At 45.5% G+C, this 17,871-nt stretch overlaps 1 protein-coding gene and 2 non-coding genes across 3 annotated transcripts in view; all 3 read left to right on the top strand.

Moving 5' to 3' along the window:
* The first annotated feature begins 2,459 nt into the window (after window positions 1-2,459).
* TRNAA-GGC (transfer RNA alanine (anticodon GGC)) lies at window positions 2,460-2,535 on the top strand. The gene has a single exon. It is a non-coding gene; the product is annotated as a tRNA-Ala (tRNA).
* A 3,627-nt stretch (window positions 2,536-6,162) lies between these two features.
* Window positions 6,163-17,871, top strand: part of CDYL2 (chromodomain Y like 2) — a 178,251-nt gene continuing 166,542 nt past the window's right edge. The window contains exon 1 of the mRNA XM_066242944.1: window positions 6,163-6,562. Coding sequence (XP_066099041.1) covers window positions 6,539-6,562 — 24 coding nt within the window. The 5' untranslated portion in view covers window positions 6,163-6,538. The remainder of the gene's footprint in view (window positions 6,563-17,871) is intronic.
* On the top strand, window positions 14,248-14,354 carry LOC136313735 (U6 spliceosomal RNA). The gene has a single exon (XR_010727181.1). It is a non-coding gene; the product is annotated as a U6 spliceosomal RNA (small nuclear RNA).

Here is a 17,871-nt window from a genome sequence, read left to right as displayed (position 1 = left end):
TCATCAATTTGTTTAGGTTTCAGCTCGACTATCACCACCTTAGTGACATCTTGCCTAAACACCATCTCTTTACCTAGTTGATTTTTTCGTGGTTCTTATCAATACCTGAAATAATATAATATATATTTTTTGTTTTCTTGTTTTATTCTCTGCCTCTTCCACTGTAGTATAAGCTCCATGAAAGCAGGGCATTATTTGTTTTGTTCTATACTACCTAGCACGTTATAGGCATTGAATAAGTACAACTTTATTTTTATTGCTATTATTATTATTACTGTTGAAGTAAAACATTTAAAAATAAATGCTAAAATAAAGTTAATTAGTGATAAAAGTTTCTTTGTGGCTTGAAAATAACATTAACTTTGAAGGTTTTATTTGATTTAAATCTGCCTTTCAATATTAATCTTGAGTATTCAAGAGTATTAGTGACACACATCAAGTTTGAAACTGGTAATAGTAGTTGAAACAGTAATTATAACAAGAAGGCATTATTCAGCCCTTATTAGTGGCAGGTACCTTGCATGGATTATTATATTTAATTCTCCAAAAACCTCTATGGGCTATCTACCACCTCAATTTACAGATGTGGGGTGGTACTTTAAAATAATATCCACAATTTCTTTGATAGCCTTCCCTTTAAAAGGTGGGAACTAATTTACTTCCTTTTGGGTGTGGTGTAGGCTTAGTGGCTCAGTTCTAGAGAACAGAATATGGTGGAAGTGACAGTGTTTTGCTTCCAAGCTTAGATGGTCAAAGGCATTGTGACTTCTTCCTTGCTCTCTCTCTCTGGGATCATCCAATCTGGGTTTAGTTTTCTCTCTTTTAAAGTGAGGGCTATGGATCAGATGACATCCCCAGTTACTCAGTCTGACATTCTGCAGACACCTCTGTATCAAATGACCTTCTTAGAATGGACCAAGACATCTTAACTAGCTGCTCTATGCTAAAGAGCTGAAGCTTGGAGAGTTTTGCTTTATTTAGTTGGATTTGGGGGACTAGGTATGAATGACATGAGGATACTCAAACCTGTGAAGAGGCTCACACTGCTAGGAGCTGAAGCCTCCTACTAAGAGCCAGGAATGGGCGCTATCTTGGAGGCAGATCTTCTAGTCTCAGTCATGTCTTCAAACAACTGCAGTTTTAGCCAACATTTTGTCTGCAATCCCATAAAAAACTGTAAGCCAGAACCACCCAGCTAAGCTGCTCCTGATTCCCTAACCCACAGAAACTGTGAAATAAGAAATGCCTTTTGTTTTAAGCCACTAAGTTTTGGGGATAATTTATTGTCCAGAAAAAAAAGTACATTTGGAAATGGAAGGACAGAGAGGTTAAGTCAAGAGCCTCATAGCGTAGAGCAAGTAATGATAATGCAAGAATTGATTTAGGCAGTCTGACTTTAGAGCCCATATGTTCAACCACTACATTATACAGGAGGTCAAGATCATGTCTCAAGTAATATTAGAAGGAGAATTTTGTCACATCCTTTTTTTTTTTATTTTTTTTTATTTTTCTGAAGCTGGAAACAGGGAGGCAGTCAGACAGACTCCCGCATGCGCCCAACCGGGATCCACCCGGCACGCCCACCAGGGGGCGATGTTCTGCCCATCTGGGGCGTCGCTCTGTCGTGACCAGAGCCACTCTAGCACCTGGGGCAGAGGCCAAGGAGCCATCCCCAGCGCCCGGGCCATCTTTTGCTCCAATGGAGCCTCGACTGCGGGAGGGGAAGAGAGAGACAGAGAGGAAAGAGAGGGGGAGGGGTGGAGAAGCAGATGGGCGCCTCTCCTGTGTGCCCTGGCCGGGAATCGAACCTGGGACTTCCGCACGCCAGGCCGACGCTCTACCACTGAGCAAACCGGCCAGGGCCGAATTTTGTCACATTCTAATGTGACTGTCAGGGCAGAGGAAGCAATCTTTCCTTAGATGTTAAATTGGCTGGTCTTGCTCCATTGTAAGGTCATGTTCTAGGCAGCCACTGCCCTTGCTCTAAGCTCCCAATCTGCCCCAGACTTGTCCTGCATATAGTGGACACTTACCTTCCCCGTATCACATCCCCCATTCTTTTAGGCTTGTGCTCACCCCCACTTGCAATCATGTAATTCTCGTAGAGCTGGCAATCATTCTACTCTTCTTGTCCCATAGGTAGGCTTACAACAAGCTGGACAATTATTGAGTACATAAGTGACTGACTACAATAATTGGGCCAGAACCAGCACATATGAGCTGCATCAGCCAAGAAGTGCCCTTTACTGAGATTTAGAAATACTGTATGAAGTTTCTAAGCTGGGTGATGTGAGCTGCTAGGTGCCATATTTTCAGCTGCATGGAGGAAGCTGACTGTCAACAGGAAGGACACCAGCATGCAGAAAAGAGACAGAGAGGGAGAGGCAGAGGTGGATTAAGGTTAGTTGAGGCCCCGCGCACAGAAGAAAATATTGGGTCCCTTAAGAAAAAGAGAGAGGGCCCTGGTTGGTTGGCTCAGTGGTAGAGCGTCTGCCTGGCATGCGGAAGTCCCGGGTTCGATTCCCGGCCAGGGCACATAGGAGAAGCGCCCATCTGCTTCTCTACCCCTCCCCCTCTCCTTCCTCTCTGTCTCTCTTTTCCCCTCCCACAGCCAAGGCTCCATTGGAGCAAAGATGGCCCGGGCACTGGGGATGGCTCCTTGGCCTCTGCCCCAGGCACTAGAGTGGCTCTGGTCGCAACAGAGCGACGCCCCGGAGGGGCAGAGCATCGCCCCCTGGTGGGCAGAGCATTGCCCTTGGTGGGCGTGCCGGGTGGATCCCGGTCGGGCGCATGCGGGAGTCTGTCTAACTGTCTCTCCCTGTTTCCAGCTTCAGAAAAATACAAAAAAAAAAAAAAAAAAAAAAAAAAAAAAAAAAAAAAAGAGAGAGAGAGAGACTGGGAAAATAAAAACACATGTTAACCATATTTTTAAATTAATAAAAAATATTATGTACTCTTAATGTTAAAATTGCACATATGAAACCAAACTTAGTGTCGTTAGAAAAAAAGTGTAAAGTTGGGGTTTTGCGGAGCCCTTCAGAAGTTAGGGCCCAGGGTGTGCACTCGGTGCGCCTGCCATTAAATCCGCCTCTGGTGAGAGGGGCCATTTTATATCCTTTAAGAACTTAAATCCAGCCAACCCTGAGAGCAATTCTATCCTTTCTAATCTCTGTGAGTCAATACATTCTCTGTTTTAAATGAGTTTGAGTTGCATTTCTATTGGTTGCCCTTCAATTCTGACTGTATGAAGAGTCTATTCCAGTATGCGGAGGATTGGTAGGTATCTTCCATTCTCGGCGAGCAACAATGGTTCAGTGTCATCAGAAGAACCCAGAGAAGAACTGTCCATTGATTAGGCTGACTTTCCCACAGAGGGTGAAGACCCTTCTCTTCATCCTTCAGGAAGCATCTGGCATTTCTGGAAGCCAGTGATGGTCAGGGGGTAGGCAAAATAAAACAGTGTTATGATGGATAGATAGCTCAGTCACTTAGTTTAAAGCCTTAGTCATTTCTGTATCCTTTCTTCCCTTAGTTGCTCACCCCTTTCCCCAGTTCTCAGCATATACACAGACATCCTGTTAGTCATCGAGTCCTGTTGATTTGGATCAAATGCTTTATGGAAGTAGGTGGAGTAACTATAATGAAAGTTGGTAGCCAGCAGGTTCTTCCTTCTGGACATCTTGCAAATCCAGTTTTACTTCTTCCTTTCTACTGCCACCACTGTGGACCATGGCGATTGGTGTCCTTGTCTCTAATGTCACCTCCTGCAGTCCATTTCTCATATTTCTTCGTGAGTTTGTTTTCTATAGCGCCCTTTTGATTTCCACATGCTTTTGATGGGTTCCAAAGTCTTCAGTTTTCCACTGCTAAATTGCAAACTTTTTAGCTTGGCATTGACGACTCTTCATGAACTGACCGGTGTTTGCTATCCAATGACCTGTGACTTCCCCAAATCAATCTTCTCCCATTGCAGAACTGCTTATCATCTACCTTTACGTCTTTCCTCAAATTACAACACTCTTTTCTGTGAATCTTCAAGATCCATTTCAACCCCACTCCTTCATAAAACACTTCCTTAGCATGCCAGTCTAAAGTGAATATCCCTTCTGTGAACTCTGTAAACAAATGTTGTCTAGACTTGAGTTTTTCAAACTGTGTTCACATTCCCAGGGAGTATTTGGCCAGCACAAGTCAAGCTTTTGGTGTTTTTGTAAAAGTACTGATTATATATTCAAATTTGGCCGACCATATTATTTCCAAACCCAGTTTCTTTCTGGTCTTCTACTTCCAAATTACATCCTCATGCTAGGTGGTGCATTTATTTCCAAGTACAAATTAAGGATCATTAAAATTAGTTTTGCAACAACAACAACAAAAAATAGTTTTGCAACGTACAGATAGGGAACTGCTTATTATTAATGTTATTATCTGAAACTGTGACCATTGGGAAATAGTATGAAAAAGAGAATTGCTATAACCATTTCCACAGTTTCTGAACCAAATACTTTGTTATTTATTATTTTCCACATCCTCACCCTCTTCCCCCCTCTCACCATTTTAATATGGGCTTTTAAACTAGACATTGATATAAAATGTGTTGTGTTGGAATAACCTAACAAACATTCATTGTGTACCTATTCTCTGGCAGGGATAGTGATAGATGCTTGTGATACAAAGATAAACAAGTCCCTGCCAGAAGAGAAAGAATTTTCCAGATGGATTCAATGTACAAAGACATTTTAGGCAGAGGGAACAGCATATGCAAACTCCTGCATGCTAGAATGAGCCAGACTAGAAAACTTTGTGATCCAGATTCTGTGGAATTTTTTTAATGAAGAAATTTGGTAACTTTTAAAAGTTTTGACAGCCTCTGGATTGAATTAAGCCCTTCCCCTTTGTCATACATTCCCCTTTGCCATCTTGCTCTCCACAAGGGAAGTTCAGGGTCTTGATCCAGGCATATATAACCTTTTGGGATCTGCTGGTATAGTTTACTTCATATATACATAGATCCGCTATTTAATTCTCAAACCATCTTAGGTGTTTATCACCATCTCCAATTTAGAGAAGAGGAACTCAAGGCTCAGATGGATAAAATGACTTGTCCTAAAGTGTCACAAATAGGAAATAATGAAGGGATGATGTGACTAGCATCCATAGCATCTCTAGAGAAAGTAACCAGTTGGGCATTTTTTGGTCTAGGATGAGGAAGACCTTTCTTCCCATTTCAGAACAGCCTGCCTTTGCAGGTTCTGAGTTAGCTATTATCTTTTATAGAGAGAAGCCTTTAAACAGAAGGGTGACTAGATATTCATGGTATTAGTAGAAAGAGGTGACTTAAGGAGCTTGGATTTTAGGGAGTTTCTTCAGTCCCTCCAGCTCTGGAGCTGGGACATAGTAGGAACTCATTTTTGTTGAACAGTTGAGTCCTCCTGTGTGTGCTGTGGCTAGTCTCTCCTTTTGGATTCAAAGTCCCTTGAGGGTAGGGGCTCAGTTGTGTCTTTTCAGGAACACTGTGCAGTTTGGGTAGACTTCGAAAAACGTTTGTCAGTACTGGATGAGTGAATGAATTTTGGGGTGGGGGTGTTGAGGGAAGGCCAAACCTGGCTCTAAGGACTTTCTAGGGTTTATGGGGGTGCTGTCCTGGCCCTCCCTGGAGCCTCTGAATGGGCCATTTCTTCCATACTCCCTGTGGCCTCCACATCTTAAACCAGCCGGGAAGCAGGGCTTATGCAGTCAGGGTGAGGCGGTGCAGCCCCGAGGAGCCAGGTCTCCTAGGGAGGTGCCCACTGCCTTTCTTGGGTGGGAAGAAGAGATGAAGACTTGGGACCCGATGAGCCCAGTTGGGGCCCCTGCCCTGCGACCTGCCATGGTAGCCCTCTACCTGTCTCCCCGGCCGCCCCTTCGCAGCCTGGGCCCGGGTGCGCCTGGCGAGCACCTGGCCCGCCACTCCTGGGGACCCCACCAGAGGACTCCAAAGCCGGCCCGGGGCGGTGGGGCGGGCCCAAGAGCTTCCCTACTTCGGAACCTGTCCCCCCGGGCGCGGCCGGGCACTTGCCCCCGCTGCCCCCCCCATCCCCGCCCCGGGGGCCGGGCCGGGCTCCCGGGGGGCGGGGACTCGTCCAGTGGCAGCAGCGTCCGGGCCGGCGGCAGGCGCGGGGCGGCTTCCTGCAGGCGGCGCCGGGGCGAGCCGTTGCCCGCTGCAGCCACAGCCGGCGGGTCGTGGGGGCCGCGGCGCTCGGGCCGCGTCGGTGCCATCCGGGCGCGCTGCGCGGCCGTCGCTGCTGCCCGCGCTAGTGCCGCCGCCGCCGCCGCCGCTGCCGGTTACGCCAGCTCCGCCGCCGCCCGCTCTGATTCTGCGCATAGGCAGCCCCCAAGCCTGTCATTCTGCAAAAACACAGTTTACTCAACACACCACACACACGCTCTCACACACACGCGCGCACACACACGCGCACCCTAGACCCCTCGCGCACACGCACGGAGGGCGCGAGCAAGCAGACGCGCACACCCGGCGAGCCAAGTTCCGCAGCCTGGCATGGCTTCTGGGGACCTTTACGAGGTACGGGGACGCGGGGACTCGGGCCGGCCCGAGCCCGCGGGCGGCGGGCGGCGGGTGGCGGGCGGCGGGCGGGCGGGCGGCGGGCGGCGGGGACCGGGCCGGGGCCGGGTCCGGGCGCGAGCCGGAGTTGCCGAGCCCGCGGCGGCGGCGGCCGGCAGGGCGGCGGGGCCGGGCGCGCCTCCCGCCCTCCCGCCCTCCCGCGGCGCCCGCGCCCGCTCCCTCTTTCTCTTTCTCTCACACACACACTCTCTTACTCCATCTACTTTGCGGCCTTGGAGGGGAAGGAGGAAGCCGGGCGGTGCCGGGGCGGGGGAGGTAGCGGTCCCGGGGAGGTGTTTCTCGCCCGACGAGGCGCCTCGAGTGGAGAAAGTACAGGTAAAAGTCGGCGCCGGACGTGCCGGGAATGCCGGGGGCCGCACAGCACCCGGCGGGGGTGCGGTGCGGGAGGTGCGCTGCCCGATGTGGGCCGGGGGCTCCGGCGAGGAGGCGCGGAGTGAGGCGGGCGATGGGAGCGGAGCCAAGCTCAAGTCCTGTGGGGGTTTCGAAGGGGTCGGCTGTGTGGGAGTTCGGGAGACTCCCGTCAAACCTCTCCCTGGGGCCACCGGGCCACCGGGCCACCGCCCCCTCCCCCCACCTGCTGCCTCAGACACCGGCTCGGAAGCCCTCTAGGCCGGGGTGTGAGGGGCGGCCCTTGCGGGTGTCGTGCTCATTGGGAGCGAAAGGGGGCACTGCAGATGGCCCCAGGTGGAAGGAAGAGAACATGGAAGTCGAAGGTGGCTGGTAACACGTTGCTAGAGGACGTGGGATGTGAGCCGCGCTCCCAACACACTGTCACCCTCAGTTCATACCTTTTTCTGGGTACACACTGGTAGTGGCCCGCATTGGATACTTTGCAAACGTCTCAAAAGTGGTCAAGGTATACGTTACTCTGGCGTCTTTGAAACAGTAGAGAAATAGCCATGGCTCCTGGGGAACTACGTTTTAGCTAGCTCTGGACAATACTGTGCCTGCATTTGTATTTCCCACAAGTGGACAAAACAAGAAACAAACCTCACTCTCTTGGGGAGAATGCCCCCGAAGAGATGTTGGCCCCCAAGAGAAGGTTCAGGATAAGGAAGCTAAGAGACCACCATCTTCAGCCAGAAGGCCTGCTGATCCTCCAAGAAACTAGTGTCATTGGTCAGCCTGGACCTTGACTCCTTGAACATGAATCTGTTAACACTAACCCTGGTTCTCCAGGCTTTTGGCAAAATTTTTGGTAACATTCCTAAAGGGTGGATTTAGCTTTGTGGGTAAAAGACTGCAGGGCTGATTGACCCACAAGAGAATGTAGGGTTGATTTACCTGCAATGAGCATTTTTCTCTGGACCCTCTGTATGGCTGAAGCTTTTTCAGATAGTGGATTTGCTGGCTGGTGTGAGAAGAATGGAGAACACACAGTCTCGGCTTCCTGTGCAGCCAGGGTCTTTCAGACGATTCTGGACTTGGTGAGGCCCAGTCATGGACCACTAGCTCACAGGCTCAGTTGGAATGGATGGGTGATGTTAGCAGCTCATTGAAGGAATGATGCAGATTGACGTCTTTACCCTACTGCCTTCCTCATCCCTTGTTCATAAGGAACATGAAGTTGAGTAGAAACCTGGTGAAGAACTCTTGTCAGATTGTGGCCAGTGAGTCACCCAAGAAGCACTTTGGTCTGTTTCAATATAGTGGAGCAATTTCTGAAACCAAAAGCTGAAGCGCAGTAAAATGGGAGCTTTCTGAAGTATAACTAGCACTCTTAGGGCGTTGGCCAAAGGTAGATATTGTTCAGGGACAAAACTCATCTGTCTGGGAGCGTGGATTTTTCTACCCATTGTTATGAGTCATCTTAGAGCTGCTGACCATGCCTGGGTGGAAGGTTGCATCATGAAGGCCTTAAGAGGACACATAAGGAGCTTTCAGTATTTATCCATTAAGTTTGGAACTTAAAAACCTTCAGGGGATAATTTCTTCTTTAATGTTCATCTGAAGCTGCCTTCCTTAACATTGGTAGTTATAGCTGCCAGATGAGTGTATTAAAAGGGGAGTTTTCACACTGGCCTTGGAACTGTCTTAGCACCTCAAGAGTTCTTATTGAAGTTCAATAAACAGGGCAATAATAATTATTTTTTCCTTTTTTTGTATTTTTCTGAAATGAGAAGTGGGGGGCAGCAGACAGACTCCTGCATGTGCCCAGCTGGGATCCACCCAGCATGCCCACCAGGGAGCAATGCTTGGCCCATCTGGGGCATTGCTCTGCTGCAACCAGAGTCATTCTAGCGCCTGAGGTGGAGGCCATGGAGCCATCCTCAGCTCCCGGTCAACTTTGCTCCCATGGAGCCTTGGCTACAGGAGGGGAAGAAAGAGATAGAGAGAAAGGAGAGGGGGAAGAGTAGAGAGGCAGATGGGTGCTTCTCCTATGTGCCCTGGCCGGTAATCGAACCTGGGACTTCCACATGCCAGGCTGATGCTCTACCACTGAGCCAACCGGCCAGGACAATAATTATTTCTTTGGTAGTGGGTAATTGTAGTAGATGTAAAATAATTTTCCCATGGTTGGTTATTTGCATAGTCATTACTTATTGGTTATTTGCATAGTCATTACTTAAAAGTCTAAATTGAATTATGAGAATATAACCAATGTCAACATTTTTATAGCCTGTGGCTGAAATGCATAACATATACAGAAGAATTTTAGTTGTTGTCCAAATTTAGCTTTAAAAACAATTAAGAAGTGCTAATTGTACATTAGAATATATAGCTCTAACTGTAAAATTGTTGTGTGTATAAAAAATAGGATGTTGATTTAAGGATAACATTTGGATTATTCAGTACATTGATTAACCTTGAAAGAAAAATGAAGAAAACTGATCTAATTCTCAATATTGGCATTACATTAATTAAATATATATTTGAGTGTTTATAAAATGGCTTCTGTAACCGCTAACAAAGAAAACCACATTATTAACGAATAGTAGGCACTATTACAATTGTAACTGATATATTTCACCTGTGTGTCTACTGACATTATTCTTGACCCTTTCTTCATTTTTTCGTTGGCATTTCAGACAATTAAATTGTAAAGCATAAACCTTCCCCAAATAGCAGCTTTTAGGCCAGAAAATGAAAATGTTGTTTATGTAATGGCACTCTAAAATCATAATGAAGAAATATGGAATCAAGCTCAGTTTCCAGAATTTTGGACTTTTATAGATTGTTCTACTTTGTTATTCCCTATTGCAGAGATCTCACCATTTAGTGTATTACAACCATTACTTATAGCAAAGGGTCTTAAATAGTGGTTGTTCATCTTAGAGTCAGGTATCTGTCTGGATACGAAATGAAATTCCTTATCCTGGTGCTCTGGTCTACATTTTCTGCTAAACATAAGGGTCATAAAGTGGCAGTTTGTGAGCCAGGTCCAGGCTATCATGTATTATATTTTGCTTTACCTCTAAGGTAACTAAAAAGAATGGATCTGAGTACCTTTAGATGGTACATGTGATCTCTAGTTTGTCATTGTCCCCATGCTTCTTATTACCATGTCCTCATTCTCCTTCACTTTGACATTACTTACCTGGCTCCAGGAAGCACTAGAGTTTGCAACCCCAGGATTCTAATCAATCATTGTTAAGATGTTTGGGTATCAGGAAGACATAGTCAGTGGAATAAGGAACCCAGTTCTCTTGTCTTGTCCATCTCTTTGTCCCTAACTCCTTACACGTTCAGGTATCTGTTGACTGAATCATTGAACAGAAGACTGAATTCAGTATATAAGAAGTCCATTGGGTGATCTTTGTTATCCTTGTGGTGTTACCCACTGTTCTCTTTTCTTCCCCGCTCATGGTCTCTGTGTGGTGTTAACACCATGTGTAGAGGTGGCTCGCAGTTCCCTCTGGAAGGAAGTGAGTGAGTCCCTTTTCAGAGAACCACACTATTATTCATTAGAAGGATTGACTGCATGTAGGCTTCGACCATGTAACTTTCCATGTGGCTGTTGGGCAATATTTTACACCTCCTCCCTTGTGGTTAGCTAACATAGTGGAGGAGGTCTGCCCTTTGTAAAAATGTTCAAAGGTAATGTATGTCTATAGAGAAAGTTGGCAGTGGCCAATTTATAGAGATGGACTCGACAGTGATAATTCCTTGTATACTTGTCAACATTCAGTTTATTTATACTTCCCAAATTCTGTCTTAGAAGGGTGAAATGTGCCATATGTCTTTCTTTTGGGATTGATGCATGCATTGATATTTATTTAATGTATAGGTGCATATGATTATGTATGTGTGTGTGTGTATGTTAGAAAACATTGTTTTCATTTCATTCCAAATAAAATAAATAACAACAATAATAGAGTAATTTTAGTTCTGTTGAAAGAGATTTAGTTAAAAATCGACTCGGCCACTGTGATGAACATAGGCATTTTGGCTGTAGCACTATACTTACACCTTGTATTTTGAAAAATCACGCACTAAGAAATAACAGGGCTTATGCAAAATAAATAAATAAATAAATAAATAAAAGAAAAGAAAAAGAAAAAGATTGAGGCAGACTGCCGAAAACCTGTGGAACTTTGTAACCAGAATCAAAACCAAAAAATATAATAAAAATACAGTTTGGTTAAATTTCCACCTGGCTGGTGTTTACCCTTAACTGGTTAGTCCTTACCTGACAGCCTCAAATCATGTGCTTCCTTCTCTCTGTAGATGGCAGAGGGCATTTGCATCTAATAGAGACCATTGTCATCAAAGTTAAATCTGTCCTAGGGCATGGCCCTCTTCATTCATCCGTATAGGTCTTTTTTATTTTTATTATTTTATTATTTATTTATTTATTTTTTTTTGGTATTTTTCTGAAGCTGGAAAGGGGGAGAGACAGTCAGACAGACTCCCGCATGCGCCCAACTGGGATCCACCCGGCACGCCCACCAGGGGGCGACGCTCTGCCCACCAGGGGGTGATGCTCTGCCCCTCCGGGGAGGGGGGGGTCGCTCTGTTGCGACCAGAGCCACTCCAGCGCCTGGGGCAGAGGCCAAGGAGCCATCCCCAGTGCCCGGGCCATCCTTGCTCCAATGGAGCCTCGCTGGGGGAGAGGAAGAGAGAGACAGAGAGGAAGGAGAGGGTGAGGGGTGGAGAAGCAGATGGGCGCTTCTCCTGTGTGCCCTGGCCGGGAATTGAACCCGGGACTTCTGCACGCCAGGCTGACGCTCTACCACTGAGCCAACCGGCCAGGGCGGCCTTTTTTATTTTTAAAAATTACTTTCCAGCTATAGTAGTTGACATACAATAATATATTAGGGTCAGGTGTACAACATAGTGATTTGACGTTTATATACCTTGTGAAGTGATCACCTATAATATCATCTTTGTATAATAATTTCTTTATCTGTAACTTGCAGCTTCTCTAGGCAGGTTAAAATAGTAGAAAGCATGTGGTTCTTGAAGCCAGGATCAGTCACTACTCACATTAAAAGGAAGGCACTTAGACCCTGGCCGGATGGCTCAGCGGTAGAGCGTCGGCCTAGCGTGCGGAGGACCCGGGTTCGGGTTCGATTCCCGGCCAGGGCACACAGGAGAAGCGCCCATTTGCTTCTCCACCCCTCCGCCGCGCCTTCCTCTCTGTCTCTCCCTTCCCCTCCCGCAGCCAAGGCTCCACTGGAGCAAAGATGGCCCGGGCGCTGGGGATGGCTCTGTGGCCTCTGCCTCAGGCGCTAGAGTGGCTCTGGTTGCAACATGGTGACGCCCAGGATGGGCAGAGCATCGCCCCCTGGTGGGCAGAGCGTGCCGGGTGGATCCCGGTCGGGCGCATGTGGGAGTCTGTCTGACTGTCTCTCCCTGTTTCCAGCTTCAGAAAAATGAAAAAACAAAACAAAACAAAAAAAAAAACAAAAGAAAAAAAAGGGAGGCACTTACTTGCCTGCGTTTCCAGCTTTGTAGGTCTTCATACATCATTGTTTCTCTTTCCTTGTGAGAGCACTTTACTGTGATTGCTTCAAAATATCAACAAACTAGGGAAAACATCACACAAGAATCAAGACAACTTACTTTTTTAAAAATATTAAATTAATTTATTAAAAAAAAATTTTTTTAACAGGAACAGAGAGAGAGAGAGGGACAGATAGGGACAGACAGAAGAAGGGAGAGAGATGAGAAGCATCAGTCCTTTTTGTGGCACCTTAGATGTTCACTGATTGCTTTCTCAAATGTGCCTTGACCAGAGGCTACAGCAGTGCCAGTGACTCCTTGCTCAAGCCAGTGACCTTGGGCTTCAAGCCAGCTACCTTTGGGCTCAAACTAGCGATCATGGGGTTACATCTGTGATCCCATGCTCAAGCCAGTGACCCAGCACTCAAGCTGGTGAGCCTGCACTCAAGTTGGATGAGCCCGAGCTTAAACCGGCAACCTTGGAGTTTCGAACCTGGGCCCTCCATATCCCAGTCCAACGCTCTAATACTGTGCCACCACCTGTTCAGGCTAAATTTATTTATTGATTTAGATAAAGAGGAAGAGGGAGAGAGAAGAAAACATTGATTTGTTGTTGCACTTATTTATTTATTCATTTGTTGATTCTCGTATGTGCCCCGACGGGGGATTGAATCTGCAGCCTTGGCATATTGGGACAATGCGCTAACCAACTGAGCTACCAGGCCAGGATGCAATTTACTTCTTATACTGACATCATTCCCCTAACAACTATGTCTGAGGTAATTCTTATTAAAGAAACACGTGTAGTAGCAGAACAGATAGTGATATAACTACTTGAATCTCTGTACTAATTTTTGAAGAGACAAGTATCTTAGAAAATATATCGGTTGAATTGAATCAATTTCTTGGCACATAGTAGGCACCTGGTGAAAACTGAATGGATGTATATTTCTCCCACCTTTGGAAAGTTACTTTAAATTATTACCTTTGGGTAGACAGCCTATTTTCTTCCTTTCTAAGTGAGAGGAGGAACTCTCGCAGGCACCCTGACTGGGATCCACCTGGCTACCCCTGTCTGGGGCTGATGCTCTGCCCATTTAGGGCTATGCTCTTAACCAAGCTATTTTTAGTACCTGAGGTAGAAGCTCCACAGAGCCATCCTCAGTGCCTGGGCTGATGTGCTTGAATCAGTCTAGCTATGACTGCAGAAGGGGAAGAGAGAGAGAGAGAAAGGAGGCGGAAGTGTGGAAAAGCGCGGATGGTTGCTTCTCCTGTGTGCCCTGACCTGGAATTGAATCCGGGACATCTGCATGCCAGGCTGATGCTCTACCACTGAGCAAACAGGCCAGAGCCACATCAGCCTATTTTCAAGTAGACTTTTATGTCAAGTCATTCTTTATTGCATAAGATCATCCCTTCAGAGGCATAAACTATCCTTGAAAGGAGTCTATATCGCTTCCTGCAGCCTGACCAGTTGCTTAGGAATGGTTTAGGCATTGTGACATGATCAAAGATTTTAGTATTGGAGACATACATTTAGATTCAAAAGATATGGGTTGTTCTGCATCTATTGGATGGTGAAGAGAGATAGAGATGTGGTTGAGTTTATAATGCCATCACCACTCATTTCACATTAATTGAACACCAAATACATGCCAAGCACTATAGAAGTGAAGGCATTGTGCTGCTTTCAGTGAGCCTATGGTGTAGTGGGAGATAGAATTAAGAAAGACAATTTAGTGCTCACTTCGGCAGCACATATACTAAAATTGGAACGATACAGAGAAGATTAGCATGGCCCCTGCGCAAGGATGACACACAAATTCGTGAAGCGTTCCATATTTTTGTCACTGCATTAAAATTAATAATAAAAAAGACAATTTATAGTTAGTACAGTGGGATAAGTGTTGGTACCAGGGGAGAAGGGGTTTCCTAGAAGTATGGGAGGATCCAGCCTTGGAGGAATGAGAGGTTTCCCAGGGGAAGTGATGGTAATTGAGGAATTAAAATTAGGAAGTGAGCATGATCAGATTTGCAAGACTTATAGAGAATATTTATTAGAATATTTATTATCATTTCTGGTTTTTTGTTTTTTTGTTTTTGTATTTTTCTGAAGTTGGAAACGGGGAGGCAGTTAGACTCCTTCATGCGCCCGACCGGGATCCACCTGGCATGCCCACCAGGGGGCGATGTTCTGCCCATCTGGGGCGTGGCTCTATTGCAACCAGAGCCATTCTAGCGCCTGAAGCAGAGGCCATAGAGCCATCCTCAGTCCCCGGGCTAACTTTGCTCCAATGGAGCCTCGGCTGCGAGAGGGGAAGAGACAGACAGAGAGGAAGGAGAGGGGGAAGGGTAGAGAAGCAGATGGGCGCTTCTTCTGTGTGCCCTGGCTGGGAATCAAACCTGGGACTCCTGCACACCAGGCTGACGCTCTACCACTGAGCTAACCGGCCAGGGCTTATCATTTCTGGTTTTGAAAACGATTTGTTGTTGCATCTTTAAAGAATAAATGCATAAAGAAAAATAAAAATGATAATACCTAAAATGACTATTGTTATGCATTTGTACATACTTGATATTCAATAAATACTAATATGATATCTGAATTACAGTGTTAGCTTTCTTGGTATGAAATAAGAATTGTCTTCTATACATACTTATGTAATTTAAAAAACCAAATTGCGCCTGACCTGTGGTGGCGCAGTGGATAAAGCATCAACCTGGAAATGCTGAGGTCGCCGGCTCGAAACCCTGGGCTTGCCTGGTCAAGGCACATATGGGAGTTGATGCTTCCTGCTCCTCTCCCACTTCTCTCTGTCTCTCCTCTCTCTCTCCCTCTGTCTCTCCCTCTCCTCTCTAAAATGAATAAATAAAAATAAATAAATAAATAAATAAACCAAATTGGAACATAGGGTACATGTTTTATAACCCATTTTTCCCTAATAAATAAATAGAAGCGAATATTTTCTTACATCCTAAAATATTATTCTAGATCATTATTTTTAATAACAGGTTAATTTTTACATGAATAGATATACCATTTTCTCTATAATCTCCTGTTGTTGAACATCTAGACTGTTTCCAGTTGTAAACCATTATAAATATTGCTGTCACTGATCTCCATAAACATAATTATTTGTAAGCATAGCTTATTATTTTTCTCAGTTTAAACTCTGAGAAGTGTAATTACTAGTTTGAAGAATGTGAATATTTTAAAAACATTATTGATATATAATCTCCGATTGCTCATCAGACACGGACAATGGATTGGATAAAGACCAGAAGCGAGGTGACCAGTTAATATGCCATTTCAGAAATTGAAACAAGCAATGTTGGTGGCTTGAACCACTGGAGTTTTAGTGGAGATGGAGAGAGTGGAAATAAGAATCTACACAATTTGGTGTATCAGTCAGGATTATGTTTGGATGCATATGATAGAAAATATACAGTGGCTTAAACAAAGTTTGTTTTCTAATGTGAAATAAGCATGGAGCTAGGTAGTTCAAGGTTGGTATAATGCTCTATGAAGTTCTCTATGAAGGATACCAGGTTCTCTCTGTCTCTTTCATCTTCAGCTGTGGCTTCTGTCTTCAAGGTCACTGCTTGGTCCAAGATGGCCATGGAGACCTAGCCATCTTTTTTTGTAAGAGGGAGGAAGAAGGGAAGGGCAAAAGTTGAGTCATCCTCTATAAACAGCTGTCTAGAAATTCTATACAATTCTGCTTTCAGCTCATTGTCCTGAACCTAATAATGTGGTCAACTAGCTGCATTCTCCCCTCTCCATTTCAAATGAAACCTTATTGACAGTATGTAGGGATTGGTTTCTGTTTTAGTCCATTAGGGATATGGTGGGACTAGTCCTGGAGATAGAAAACCTAGGAAGAGGCATTGATTGAAGGCAGTGGGAACATGGAAAGGACAGTGAACTCAAGAGTGTTTGTGGGATATCCAGGTATAGATGTCCATAGTGGTAGGTCATGTGAGTCTGAAGCTCAGAAACAGTATTCGGCATGGAGATAGAGATTAGGAATCATTTGTGTATAGATTATAATTAAAGCCAAATACCAGTGTGTAAATATGAGGAGGGTCCATTGGTAGAGTACTGGAGAAAATGCACATTTAAGGGATAGAAGAAGAGAAAGATAGATTTACAAGAACTAGCAAGAGAGGTAGAAGGAAAAACAAGAGGCTTTCTTGTTATTGAAGGTAGTGGAAAATTGCATTTCAAGAAAGAAACTATGGTCAACAACGAGTTCCCTTTGGATTTCATAACCAGTAAGTTATTGGTAACCCTGAGAGACATGTATTGCATCAGTGTGTGGCAGGTGGGGGAGCACTTGATTGCAGTGTGATGATGATTGGTGGGTGTGGGGAATGTGGATACAGAGACTCCTTATATGGGTGACACATAAGAATCTTGGGTGTGATAGCGACGAGAGATTGAATGTGATATCCTGGGGTGGAGTAGGAGAATGTATCAGTCACCTCAATTCTACTTCTACACATGCTTTGCTACTTTGGATGACTCGGATAATAAAATATTGTGGTATAGACTTTGGGTTATTGGACCTACAGTCCTAGAAGAAGTAATTTTTCATACACCCTACAAATCCCTTTCTCATTGACCTATGTCAGTAGGACCTGGTGTCTTCAGTGATTTTATCTGGAGAAAAAAGTAGAACTCATATAACGTAGTTGTAGAACCTTTCTTTTCTTTTCTTTTCTTTTCTTTCTTTTCTTTTCTTTTCTTTTCTTTTCTTTTCTTTTCTTTTCTTTTCTTTTCTTTTCTTTTCTTTTCTTTTTTTTTTTTTGTATTTTTCTGAAGCTGTAAATGGGGAGAGACAGTCAGACAGACTCCCGCATGCCCCCGACCAGGATCCACCTGGCACGCCCACCAGGGGCGACGCTCTGCCCACCAGGGGGCGATGCTCTGCCCCTCCGTGGCGTTGCTCTGCCACGACCAGAGCCACTCTAGCGCCTGGGGCAGAGGCCAAGGAGCCATCCCCAGCGCCTGGGCCATCTTTGCTCCAATGGAGCCTTGGCTGCGGGAGGGGAAGAGAGAGACAGAGAGGAAGGAGGGGATGGGAGGTGGAGAAGCAAATGGGCGCTTCTCCTATGTGCCCTGGCCGGGAATTGAACCCAGGTCCCCCGCACGCCAGGCCGACGCTCTACCACTGAGCCAACCGGCCAGGGCCTGTAGAACCTTTCTAAATAAAATTTGTTCAAGGAAAAGATCTTGCTAAGCTGAGGACAAGGAGATAACGTTCTTTATTACAGTTTTGCCATGTTAGCATTGTTCTGAGAGGAGAGGTAGAGTGGATGGAACACAACTGGGAAATTGGGAAATGAATGTGATGGTCAGT

This window comes from Saccopteryx bilineata, chromosome 9 (genome assembly GCF_036850765.1).
Source record: "Saccopteryx bilineata isolate mSacBil1 chromosome 9, mSacBil1_pri_phased_curated, whole genome shotgun sequence".
In the NCBI taxonomy this organism is placed as follows: Eukaryota; Metazoa; Chordata; class Mammalia; order Chiroptera; family Emballonuridae; genus Saccopteryx; species Saccopteryx bilineata.
Note: the sequence above shows the minus strand (reverse complement) of the source record. Positions and strands in the feature narration are given on the sequence as shown.